Raw genomic sequence first — 13,583 nt, 5'->3', positions numbered from 1 at the left:
AGCCACTAGAGACGTCTTACCTCTGCCAGGGCTGGGCGACTGCAGACTGAGTCCTGAGCCTCTGTCTCCTCCTGTTTTCTATTCCCATTTAGTGCTGGGATTAAAGGCATATGATTGCCTAGGACTGGGATTAAAGGTGCAAGCCACCACCACCTGGATCTGTCTCTGCATTGATCTTATATAACCCAGGGTGGCCTTGAACTCACAGAGATCCATCTGCCTCTGTCTCCCAAATCCTGGTATTAAAGGTGTATGAAATTACTGTCTGACCTCTAGTGACGTAGTTTTATCCTCTGATCTTCAGGCAAGCTTTATTTATGAAAACATCGATAAAATATCACTATAAGAATAGAGTCGCACTTGTAGAATGAATGAATGAGAAGTGCCCGTATGTCAGTCTGAGACTGTTGTCTCCACAGTGACGTCCATATGCAGAACTCTGTTCAGGGTCTTACTTCCCACAATACTGCTATTTATGGGAGTCAGTGGGTCCCTTTCGGAAAACTGTTGTCAGTGGGGTCACATGGGGAACTCAGACAGGGTCCCTCTGTGAGAGAATCTATAGGCCAAGGTCTTGGAGGACTGCTGATGGACACCAGGGGAGTTAGACAGAAAACCCAGCCAGAAGCAAGAGGCTGTGTAGTGTCTGGGTGTGAGAATGTGACTTGGTGAACATTTGTCCTGTGTGTGGGTATGCCTGTCTGTGAGAATGTTCAAATCTGGGTAAGTCTACAGGTTTTCCTGAAGTCTGATCCCAGCATGCCTGGCTCCCACATGGTGAGTATTCCCAGACCCTTTGCCTTACCTGTGGGTCCTGGGGAGGCTGCTGTGTCTTAGGAGTTTCATGGATCACAGAAAGAAAGGGTAAAATGAGGCCCCCGTTCCCTCATAGTTAAAGTCATTTAGACTTACTTTTCAAGAGGAGAGAATGTGTAGACTCATATGTTGGGCATCCCATTGGGCTTGACATCTCCCCAAGACCCAAGGCAGTCCTGGGAACACCATATGGGACCCTGTCTATCACTCTGTCTAGACCCACAGTTTAGACATGACATCAGGAGCCAGCAACTGCTGCCTGACTACACCAAAAAACCTTTTGCATTGGTCCAGAGACACAGCAGGGCCCTCCTAGATTCATCTACTCTAGGTGTCCTCAAACACTGCTTGTCTGGGCCCAGTCTACTTCCAGGGTTCATGAAGACCAGTTGAGCCTATGTCTTAGAGAGGAGGTTCAGGGTTGGGGACAGAAATGAAGACACAGCTCACAATCCCCTCTCTTCATCTTAATTTGTGGGAGCCCCCAAACCCTGTCTTCTGGGTGAGATGAGGTCATCATTCCCCATCTAAAAAGTGCAGAGAACGTCTTGTCTCTGCACCAGCCATAAGAAGGTACCACTGGTCACAAAGGCCTTGATTTTATGCACAGGGCCCTACTCCACCCCCGGGGACGGTTGTCCAGAGGGATAGGGGTGCTCATAGACAAGCCTGCTAACCACCAACCATCTCTTTCCTACTTAAGCCAACGGCAGCCCCACCACAGGCCTGAGCACCGGTGCCATCGTGGGCATCCTCATTGTCATCTTCGTCCTGCTCCTGGTGGTCATGGACATTACCTGCTACTTCCTGAACAAGTGTGGCCTGCTCATGTGCATTGCTGTTAACCTGTGTGGCAAAGCTGGGCCCGGAGCCAAGGGCAAAGACATGGAGGAGGGCAAGGCTGCTTTCTCGTGAGTGCAAACCCATCGGGTCAGTGAGGTCTAGGCTCCGCCCAGCCCAGGGCCTAGCGTTGTGCTGACAGTGCCGGGGTGACCTACCCTTTAGCTTTATTGTTTCCCACATGAAAACTCTGAGTGGTTAAAGTATCAAAGCAAATCTCTCTAAGAATGGGTTTAAGGCCAGGTGGGGTTACCAGTTTGAAAGGCAGCATCTTGGGTCCACCTCGGTTCTAAAGTCTCATAAAGATTTGGAAATCCCTGAGGGAGGGCAAGAGTGGGGCTTGTCAGAATTAGCTATGATTGGAGAGGACCAGTGTTGGAAGCATGCACTTCATCTCTTGTCCATTCATTTGCCTTCAAATATTTATCTCGCAGCTACTGAAGGCAACACCCTGTATCCTGGCTGTAGGGTACCAAAAGGGGAAGAGTGAATATAGATCCCTCTCCTCTTGGAGAGACACCCTATATATTCTCTCCCTCCTGCAGCATCTGTTAGCTAGTTAGCAGGAGATTTTGGAGTTGGTGGGTGAGTGGGCCTGTTACAGCAAGCTGAGAAGGGATGGAGTGAGAAGATGGAGTTGTTGAGCCCTCCCACATGCTGGAAACTGTATATGTACAGATATCTGTGTGTGTGTGTGTGTGTATGTATACACACACACACACACATACACACATATATATATGTATATATATATATATATATACATGCACATGGACCTGTGATACACAGTTACAATATATGTCTATACATGCATACATATGTGTGCACATGGGTTTACATTGGAGATTTATCTGCACTGTGCTAAAAACTTTACACGAATGATCTCATTTTGTTCTCACAGGTAGGTGAGTTATACACTATTACTTATCCTAATTTATGGATGAGAGAACTGAGGTATGACCTTATATATACTCTGGGCTAGGCTGGTGCAGACAGGAATCTGGCCCACTTTGCCAGCCACAGCCTGGACCCCGATGTCCCTTGCTGCAGCTTCTTTTTCTAGACATCTTCCCTCTGAAGCCACCCTGGGATCTAACCAGCAGAACTCTCTCCACAGGAAAGATGAATCCAAAGAACCCATCGTGGAGGTCCGAACAGAGGAGGAACGGACTCCAAACCATGATGGAGGGAAGCACACGGAGCCCAACGAGACCACACCACTGACAGAGCCCGAGTATGTGGACTAGGAGGGACTGGCACCTCCTCAGTAGATACCCCAGTTCCACCTCATCACCCTATCCCAACCTTCCCTGCTTCTCACCCTTGGTTCCTGGCCAAACATGGAAATCCGTGCTCTGGAGCCCTCGGTCAGAAGACCTCTTGGCCGGACAATGTCTGAACCCACTCTCCTTGGAGAGAAGGCATTCTTGCTTCTCCTTGGGTCATAGTGGGTCCTTACCAGGCTCTTCGCATAAGCGGGGCTCCCAAGACTCCTCCAAAATTCCACAGATATTCTAAGAATTGCTTAAACTCATTGAGAAAAGGATTGACCCATTTCATTTAGGACTTCTTAAATATCTTCTATGCTAGAAAAGTTGGGAGCCTGGTAAGGTTCCCTGGACCTCTTCTATTCAGAAACCTCGGAGATCTTCAGGGGCTCTGACCAGCCATGGCTATCATGCACGCTTACCTATCAAGGATCTAATAGATTTGCAAGAAGCACTTCTCACAGGAACATACATCTGGCTGGAAGAGCCCCTGACACACAGGAGCCATGTGGAGTGCCTCCTCATCTGGTCCCATCCTTGCCTAGGAAGAGCTGTAAGGTAACTGGACCCCATGTCTATGGGGCTCCAGAAACCTAGAGAGGTATATGATGGGCGTCAGCTGCCTTCCCTGGCGTGGAGATCCAGGTTGGCACAAGAGAACACTAGAGAGATCTGTAGGTGACTGGAGCCCTGTATAGAGAGCTGAAGGGGTGTCAGCACGGAGGAAGGCTAGCAGGTCCCTTTGAGACTGCCACGTTCTGTGTTGTCTCCTGTGTCCTCTTCTGCCCGCCTGGGGCGCGTACTTCCTCTTCGTCCTCGTTTCTCTGTGGGCCCACGTTCCTGCCCGTGTATGGTTGCATGCCTACCCTCAGCTCCTCTCCTTGGCTGCTATCTAGCTTCTCTGTCATGTCTCAGCTTCATTGTCTATTCTCTTTCTACTTCCTGTCCTCCCCACAGGCTGCCTGCCGACACCACAGCCACTGTCGAGGACATGCTGCCTTCTGTCACCACCGTCACCACTAACTCTGACACTATCACCGAAACTTTTGCCACTGCTCAGAACAGCCCCACCAGTGAGACCACTACACTGACCTCCAGTATTGCCCCACCGGCCACAGCCGTGCCGGACTCAAATTCCGTGCCCACTGGTCAGGCCACCCCTTCCAAGGGGCCTGGTGTCACTGCTGCATCCTCGCCCCCAGCCTCGGCCCCAAAGGTTGCTCCTCTTGTTGACCTGAGCGATACCCCGACCTCAACTCCCTCTGCTAGCAATTTGTCCTCCACTGTCCTGGCTAACCAAGGAGCTGTACTCAGCCCCAGCACCCCTGCCAATGCGGGGGAGGCCTCCAAGGCCCCTCCAGCCAGTAAGCTGTCCCCTGCTCCAACCCCCACCCCAGCTGGGGCGGCCAGCCCCTTAACAGCAGTAGCTGCCCCTGCCACAGAAACCCCCCAGGCCAAGCAGGAAGCCCCCAGCACCAAAGGCCCGGACCCAGAGCCCACCCAGCCTGGCGCCATGAAGAACCCACCTGAGGCAGCCACAGCCCCTGCTAGCCCGAAGAGCAAGGCTGCCTCCGCCAGCACCACAAACCCTTCCCAGGGCGAGGACTTAAAAATGGACGAAGGGAACTTCAAGACCCCAGATATTGACCTTGCAAAGGATGTTTTTGCAGCCCTGGGCTCTCCTGCTCCGGCCACTGGGGCCAGTGGACAAGCCTCTGAGCTTGCTCCTCCCACTGCAGACAGCGTGGTGCCGCCTGCACCAGCAAAGACCGAGTACGGCCTCTCTTTGTCTGCTGTCACTGGGTTGTGTCCTGTGGTGGTGTGTGTCTGTGTCGTGCTGTGTCCTCCTTGTTTGATGTGTCCTCAGCCTCTTGCAGGGCTTCTGTGAGGCAACTGTCAGTCAGGGGCCTGGAGTCAGGCAGGAGCAGGGCCAGGCAGTGGGATAGGCACGAAGAGGCTGCCTGCTCGCTAATTAGGCCATGTTAATTATGTTTCATCCTCATAATCCTAGCCATGCTTCTGTTTTCCCGGGGGATGCCTTTGCTGGTGAGCAGAGCTTGAGAAGGCACTGAGGAGGTCAAGGTGCCTTTCTCTGTCATCCCGGGCCCAGAGTGCGTGGGTGCTATCCAGGGCCAGGCCAAGGCCTCCTGAGAAAGGCACCGTTGTATTCAGGAAGAAAAGGGGTAGCCATGGTGAGGTGCGTGGGCAAGGAGGATGCAGCCCACAGATAGCTCTGTCACACACTGACTGCAAGGCCCACCCCCTACCCAAGACTCTCAGACGCTCAATGCCTGTCTCCAAGTTCAAGTTCTCAACCTTCCGATTTCTTAAGTGGGATGCTAAATATAGTGGAATCATCTGATAGCTGCGTTAGCTCTCATGTGGCTTTAGGCTGGGCTCTGCCTTGTGACACGTGTGGAGACAGAGGCACGCCTGAGCTTTTATAAAGGTTTATAAATGTGGCTGTCCCTTCCGGTCCCTTGCAACAAGCAGGCCCACTCTAGCCTCTTACCCCGGTAACCATATTTTTCTCACCCTGTTTAAGCCACCATCCTGAAACAGCTGGGGTGTAGAGTTGGGGGTAGGCAACAGTGAGGCGGCTTATGATAGGGGTCCCTGGAACTGGTACCTGAAGCAGAACCTGGTACATTCCACGTATAGCAAACTGAGCTGCAGCGCTTCTGCTTGTCAGGGTGAGAGAGAGAAGGGACCTTCTCTTCTCCTGCCCGGGGTTGCCACAGGGCCCCTGGGGGTGATCGAGGCTGGAGGGAGAAAGGACTGTTCTCTGACTAGAGCACCTCCACCTAGCTGCACCTCAAAATTGCCTGGTTGCTTTTAAAGTCATGACACCCAGGATTTCTGGGGACTCATGCCCCAGGTGTGAGTCATTTGGAGAATGCTGAGGTGATGTCAACCTGCACGCAAGGTTGGATGTCAGAGCTGCAACTGAAGCCCCCCAGATTGCGTGGGGAGAGGGTCGGTATTCCCAGGGCAGTATACTGTGATCTCAGCTGCGCTGTTTGTGTTTCTCTGCAGGAAGGGTCCTGTAGAAGCAAAGTCCGAGTCCCAGGAGTCAGAAGCAAAGCCAGCACCAACTGAAGTCAAGACGGTCCCCAACGATGCCACACAAACAAAAGAGAATGAGAGCAAAGCATGATGGGTACCTAGCAACAAGCAAAGATCAAAATAACAAGTGACACAGCAGCGGCTTCACCAGAACATCCCCAAATCTCTCTCTCCCTCTCTCCCCGTCTCTCCCTGTCTCTCTCTCACACGTGTGCGCACACGCATACACACACACACACACACACACACACACACACACACGCACTGTCACACACACTCATTCCTCTAGTGTCTTTTGCCTTTAAAAAAACAGATAACATGGGATCGCCTTTTTGTAGGTTTCTAGAAAGGGCTCCTTTGTTGCACACTCACTTGTAAAAAAAAATGAGACAAAAAGGTTAAACCCACAGCCAAACTAGGACACTCCGTTCCCTGAAACCATTTAAAAATCAAACAAAAGGACCCCAAATTAAGAATCTAGGAAGCTCAGAAAGAAAAAAAATCTAGGTTCAGGAAGGCTGCAATTGGTGTTACCCAATTGGCACAGATCGGTTTCAGAAAAATGCTTCCAAGAGCTCAGACTAACCGAATGAACCAAGTTCGCAGCTTATTTTTATACTTTCAGTCAAGTCAGGACTCGGTAGAACCTCACAAAGAAGTTACGCTTTCCGTTCACTCTGTATTTGTTCGGTATGCAAAGTGCAGCGTTCGCTGCTGCGCCCTGTTCCCATGTAGACTCCAGTGCCGTAGGAGGAATGCCAAATCGCAGCTCATTCCACTTCTTTTGCTTTGTTTTCCCTCCACTGTTTCTTTCCTTTCCCTTTCTTCCTCTCTTCCAACTTTGCTTTCCAGTGTTTACAAGTTGACAGATGTTTGACTTCGGTTGTGTTTGATGTCCGTGTAAAATGGCTGCCTTTTTGTTTTCCTTTGAGCAACAAGTAACCCCATGGAGGCAGGTAGAATCCTCCCAGGTTAGCACAGGGTGAAGGTTATAAACCACGATTGTTTACAGTGGGTCTATCCCCCACCCCCACCACCAATTCTGATTTGTTGCAGTTTTTACCTGTGTCAAACTGGGGTGAAAGCCCTCTCCTTCTGGAATGATTTTGCCTCTTTTTTTTTCTGTTTGATTCTGTTGCTGTTTCTTTGGGGGAGAGGGGACCTTAGACCACTTTCGGATTAGCTGCCACCTGCCTGTGTCAGTGACACCGGACCTGCCTCCCAGGTGTCTGCACACCCTTCCTCTGAAGGACTCCTTTGGCTTTGTTGAATGAAGCAGAGAAGATTGTATAGTTGGGGCTGGTCTTGGTGAACACACTCTTTTTTTTTACCCCCAAACACCCTCCCTTTTTTGTAGAAAGCCAAATAAACTATATACATACCATTTCCTTTTGAGCCCAGAATCTAGATTTGAGCGGAAGAGCACGCGCTCTTCAGGGAAGTAGTGTCTCCTTTTGGAAATCTGCTGAAGGAAAGTGACATCGGCCTTCTGTTCGCTTAGGCAACATTTGTAAAAACAAATACCGTCTGGAGTTATAATTCAACTTTCCAAGTGAGGGGAAAATACAGAAACTTTCAAGGGGACGGGAGGGGGGAGAAGGGAAAAGCCAGCCCTTTGTATAGACATTTTGCTTTTGTTTTTCATTCGACTTTAGAACCGCAAGCTTGTGCACTGTGGATGCGTGAATATTTTAGTGTGAAACGTGTTTTTGTCATAGTATTGAAATAAAACTTCAACATAGTTTGGTTGTGGAAGGTATAGCAGATAGTTCAGAAAAAGAAAAAAAAAAGCTATTCAGGAAACAAACAGACACACAAACAACCCGAAACGTCAAAAGGAATTGAAGCCTTTCAACAAAGGAAACGAAATACAGGTGATGCTGATGCAGAGGACACTAAAGCCAACAGACGTCCATCCGACAGCACGGGTTTCTTTCCCAAGTACAAAGCAGCAAACGGTTAGGGTGGCAGATGGCCTCTGTGTCCCCTTTGGGGGCCGCGCACCCTGGTGTTCTGACACTTCTGCAGCGTGACCAGTGGTGATGCTAGATTATAATTTCAAACTGTGAAAAATAATGGTCTTGTCATTTACTCAATGTGGGGTTATTTTGCATTTTCTCCGCTCCTGGGGACGGAAATTGGAGGATCCCAGAACACTCAGCCTGGCCCTTGCCTTCCCAGGACCTGCCCAGATCCGTAGTTAACAGGTCCTCGGGACGAGCTATGGGAAGACAGCTCTGAGGGCACACAGCATCATGGGAACGGCGGGTCGTACCTGAGCCAGAGAGGCCCTAGTGGTGAGGGCCAGACTCCTCTAGGCATAGCCTGTCCGGTGGAATCTGTTTCCCATGGTGTGAAGTCAGTGGCTTGAGCAGCTAGGCTAAGGGCACACTGTGCCTCCTGGAACTGATGTATTTCACTCTGTGGTTCGACACGTTGAGTTCAGTTCTGATGATTAGGACGAGACAGACAGAACCACCCTAGAATAACCTGGCCCAGGGTGACTGACCTCCTGAACACTGGCCCCACCATTCGCTGGACTCAGACAGCCCACACTTGGATCTGCCTCTCTCCTTACACCTGTGTTTGTCTCATCATGCATGAGTCTTCCTCTTTTTTTTCTTTCTTAAGCGGTAATCTCTCTAAAATGAAAGAGGGAGTCGGTGTATTTCCACATGTTCTTTTATCTGAAGAGATAAACACAGTTCATCTCCTGTAATTTTTTTTTTAAAGTTTTTGGAAGGAGGGATGGACTCACCAGTTTCAATGTTGATGTGTCGTATGTCTATGTGGCATACATATGTATCACACAAAGACCAGCATGGCCAAGTTCTGGGGGAAGGCCACCCAGGTGCCACGAGTGGGGTCTCCCAATCCTGAAGGGCCAAGGTGTATTCAATAGGGACTCTATGTTCTCACTTTTCTATGGACCCTCCCACGTCCCAGGGTCTCACCCTCAGCTGTCTGTCTGGATGGTGGTGGTCACACCTCCATTAACATCCTTACCCAGCATTCTGTACTTCGGGGGCCTTCTCTCTTGTTATAAAACTTTTTACTGAGTGAAACATCAACACCACCTTTGTTTCCATTCTCACTGCTGTAAATACTGAGTACTAACTGAGAATTTTGACTTTGCATTCTGTCAGAATACTTGTGTTCAATAAAAACTGAAAGAAAAAAAAGCAGAGTCAAACTTGGATTTCTTTCTGTTCAGAGAGAGAGAGAGAGAGAGAGAGAGAGAGAGAGAAAGTCGTGTTTGAATGAATGTGGGTATGCCTGTGTTCTAGTTTGGGGGTTTTGTGGTAGGTTGGCTGGTTGGTTTTAGGGTGGGGTTTGTGATTGCTTTTGTTTTAGAAATGAGTAAGCAATGTCATTGAGTCTTAGACCCGTGCAATGGCGGTCTACAATCCTAGTATTCAGTAGGCTGAGGCAGAAGAATTGCCATGAATTTGAACTTGAATCTACATCATAATTTCTAGGTCAGCTGGGCTACAATGTAAGACCACGTCTCAAACAAAACAAAACAGAAAAAAACCACATTTGTGTGCATGTGTGTGTGTAAAACTATCTTGCGTTCACGCTGCTTGAGTAGAGATTACTTTCCCTTTTTTTAAACTTTTGTTTTATCAGTTGGTAGAGGGTTCCAGTTTAAAGGTGCCAAACCTGAGATTCAAAAGGACTTTATTCAAATCCTGGTTCTGTCAATTCCTAGATGACCTTGGAAGAATTTTTACATCTCCCCAAGACTCAGTTTTTTCTTTTGCCGGACAGGAAGTGCCTAGGAAATAGATGTCATGTCAGTACTAATTGATGAACAAGGTGGTGTGTGTGTGTGTGTGTGTGTGTGTGTGTGCCTGGCACAGTGTTTTCTTGGCTCATTAGAAGAACGCAGTAAATGAGAATTAGTGCTCTTGGCATCGCTGACAGGCGGCACCGTCTACTGTAGTTATAGTACCAGCCAACACCTGAGCTTCAAAACCACAAGCTTGAGGTGGGTGCACGAGGCATTTCCCAGAATAATGGATGTCCCCCTCCCTCTCGCTCTGCCTGTCAGCCTCCGGAGCCATCGTTCATCCCCGGGAATTTGTTAAAGCAGACAGAGGGCAAACTCGGAATTCTCTCGCAACTGCTGCTACTTGACTCTGCACACAGCCTCTACAGTGAGAGGTATCCGTTCAGCTACGGAGTTGGGTGACTTCTGAAGGAGTCCTGGCTGCAGGGCCTGGATGAGAGAGAACCAAGAGAGGTTCCTAGTGCATAAGCTATAAGCATGTACCCGTTCAGGAATTATTCAGCCCTTGAACAAATCTGAGGGTGACATCTTTGTGTTGAAGGTGCCGGCCTCGCTTGCTTCTTCTAATGAGACCAAACATCTTCAGGGGGTGTGGTCTTGGGCCTCTTCTGTTTTTCATCCGAATGCCACATCCCATGCATCTGTGCAGTTACTTCCTCCACAGATTCACAGTTGTGTAGGCCAGGGATGGGTGGGGAGAAAAAGATCACAGCTTACCCAGAATGGGGCGAGACATTCTCCGTTGAAGATTTCGCGATGAAGACTGTCTCCGTTGACCCGAAAGAGCTGGTTTCCAAAGATTCCTTCTTCCAAGTTATTTTTCTCTCAGACCCACTTCAAGTGTGGCGCATCTCTAAAATGTAGCAGTGAGCAAATCTGCTCCCGTGGAAGCTACTCTTCTGTATGAGAGTACACACACACACAATCAGCTCCTGTGGAAGGCACATTTGTGTATGAGAGTATACACACACACACAGCACTCACAATTAGCTCTGGTAGAAAGTACATATATGTACGAGAAACACACACACACCATCAGCTCTGGTGGAAGGTACATTTATGTGTGAGAAACACACACACACCCCAATGTGGTGGCTGTCCGAATTATTCACCAACACACTCGTTCTGCTTTTCCTTCTTCCAGGCACATGGAGGCCTTGTACTACTCTGCTCACAAAGCAGGTGTGACTGAGTGACTTACTTTGGCTGAAGAAATATAAGCAGAAGTAAAGTGTGGAATGCCTGCACAGGGCTTCGTCAAGTCTTTTCCCCCTGTATAGCAGTCAGCAATGCTGCAGGTATCATGACCTGGCCTCAGAGTGAGGAGCGCAAACAGGAGATTCACGATGGGCATGGCATGTATATATGAAGGAAACAGGCTTGCAAATGGTCAAGAACAGATCAGGATAGGAGTGTATATTCATACGTTTAGTGTCAATTTTTCTGATGTAATGGTGGTGTGCAAATGAAGTACATGATACTGTAGAGAAACCGCAGAACACCCTGTTGACAGAGAAATTTTCAGTTCACCTGTGTTGAAGTTGTGTGTCTATAGTTAGCCTATAGTTCCAGTTCATAAATATGTGTGTTTCCAATCTGAATATTCATTGATTTGCTTACTTGTATTAAGAAGGGTTCTCTGTAAGAACAGAACCAGAAGACCAAAAGAATCTTATCTCCCTGTTTTCCGTCTCCTCTCTCTCATATATACACACACACACGGTTTATTAGGTTAGCTAACACAATAGGAACTGGGTAGTTTTAACAAAGTTAGACACTGAAGGAGGAGAGAACCAGATGCCCAAATGAGGAAGCAGGATGCTCGGCTAACCCAATCCGAAGCTGAAAGGTCGCTGGAGGAACTCAGGTGTTAAGTTCATGTTGAAAAGCCAAGGAAACTGGATTCTGGGCACAGCAGGAGACACGGTCACTCAGAAAAGAACAGACATGCTGGCCTGTGCTCTCCTTGCTCCTCCCCATTTCATTCCAGCACTTAGCCATTCGAGGATTCTTCTTCCCCTAGCCAAGTTGAGTCTGTCCCTAGAAGTCACTGTCCAATCTGTCAGCCCTCTCTGGAAACACCTCACTAGACACACATGTGCATTCCATCAGCCCTAGGTAGGGTAGCTCTCAGCCCAGGCAAGCTGACAGCTCAGGTCAACCATCACACTTATTTAAGCGAGGGAAAGTGAGACGTGAAGACTAAGTTCAGAACACCACTCACGTATCAGTGATGTAAACAACTTCATTGCACTGCACTTTAGTTCTGAGCATGGTATGTATTTTTGGCTACTCTCTCAGTGTGTGTGAGTGTGTGTATGTGTGTGTGTGTGAGTGTGTGTTTGTGTGTGTGTGCTAGTCACATTGTAAATGGGTATAGACATGTTCTTTAAAATTTAATGTGCATTGCAAATATTTATTCTATCACTGTAAGTACACACGCACACATGCGTGTGCGCACACACACCCATACACCTGATTTGTGACTCTTACTGACTTTAGCAGTGTGCAAACAAGATGGCTGGCTCACCATCACTGGTCTTAAGTTAGGTAAAGCTGCACTGTGTACTGCCACAATGTAGTATTTCTCTCACACAGATACAGCAGCCATAAGTACCTGTAAGGGTGTAGATTACAGTAATATTCAATAATAATAATTTAATAGTGGTAGAATATTAAGAAACAATGCATAGTAATTACCGTTCATCTCATTTAGTTTTTCTAAAAAATGAAAATTTCCTGAAAACTAAGCAATTGGTTCTCAGAAGCCAGTGCAAGCTGGTTAACCTCTACATTGTAATCTATTTAATTTGAGGACTTGTTACCATGGTATTATTTAACATATTATTTTGCTAAGTAAAGGAGCAGGGCTAGCGATTACAACAAATCCAAGGACGAGGGGCTGAGGGATGTCACTGTTTCGCTCAGAGCAACTGGGCTGGAACACTGACCTGAAAGAAGAGAGGACAAAGGCTGTGCCATCATTTAAAAGGCAATGTTGCAGAGCCAGAGGGAACAGTGCACACAAAGGGCCTGAAGGGAGGACCTCGTTGCTATCTTTAAGGAGAAGGTCATTGTGATGAGACTGGACAGTAACTGATCGGGATGAAGAAGAAAAGCACAAGGAGGCCAGGGATGACCAGGAGCTAGACGGTAACAGTCTGCAGACCTTGGCTCCACGTTTCCTTCTTCCTGCGAGTGAGACGGACAACCAAAGGAAATCCTTAAGCGTAAGCTTGACCTGACTTGAGTTTTTTCATGATTGCTGACTGCTGGGTGGGTCACAGGCAGCAGAAGAGCAAGAGAGGACAACGAACGACAATGTAGAGGGGATGAGGCGGTTCTAGTGGAAGGGAGGAGGACAATGTTAGACTTTCTTATACACTGAAAGCAAAGCCAGGCATGCTGGGTAACAGGCTGGATAGGGGTTTGAATGGAGGCATCACGGGAGACTTCCCAATGAATCTCTGACCATTGAAGGATGGAGTTGTCGTTTACCTTGTAAAGGGAATAAATGAGAGGCAGACTGCAGGTGCCACTCGGGCACTTTGAGTCTGTTGTCACCTTGGAGGAGATTCTGAGGTTTAGAATATGAATGCAGTCCCCACAGATAAAGGGTTCCATTGGCCCAGGAACCCTTCTCGGCTGGTTGCCTCACTCAAGCTTGTAAAGCGGAGAACTCAAGTTTATTAATATTAAGTTGAATTTCTGTTCCAACCAGCTAGTCCACATAGTTGTCAAAATCTAATCTCCACCAAATTAAGGCTCCACACTTCGACCTTCTTTTTTAAAAATACATA

General features: G+C 48.2%; 1 protein-coding gene across 8 annotated transcripts in view; it reads left to right on the top strand.

The window, feature by feature from the left end:
- Ncam1 (neural cell adhesion molecule 1) overlaps positions 1-9,175 on the top strand; it is a 293,616-nt gene extending 284,441 nt beyond the window's left edge. For 4 of the 8 annotated variants that reach the window (XM_087905637.1, XM_087905636.1, XM_087905635.1 and 1 more), the window contains 4 exons: positions 1,520-1,727; positions 2,774-2,890; positions 3,882-4,697; positions 5,961-9,175. In XM_087905637.1, the coding sequence (XP_087761763.1) occupies positions 1,520-1,727; positions 2,774-2,890; positions 3,882-4,697; positions 5,961-6,081 (1,262 nt within the window). In that variant the 3' untranslated portion in view covers positions 6,082-9,175. The remainder of the gene's footprint in view (positions 1-1,519; positions 1,728-2,773; positions 2,891-3,881; positions 4,698-5,960) is intronic. The other 4 variants (XM_087905644.1, XM_087905643.1, XM_087905639.1 and 1 more) reach the window with 1 other exon arrangement.
- Positions 9,176-13,583: the final 4,408 nt, after the last annotated feature.

This window comes from Myodes glareolus, chromosome 4 (assembly GCF_982192425.1).
Source record: "Myodes glareolus chromosome 4, mMyoGla1.1, whole genome shotgun sequence".
NCBI classification, from domain to species: domain Eukaryota; kingdom Metazoa; phylum Chordata; class Mammalia; order Rodentia; family Cricetidae; genus Myodes; species Myodes glareolus.
Note: the sequence above shows the minus strand (reverse complement) of the source record. Positions and strands in the feature narration are given on the sequence as shown.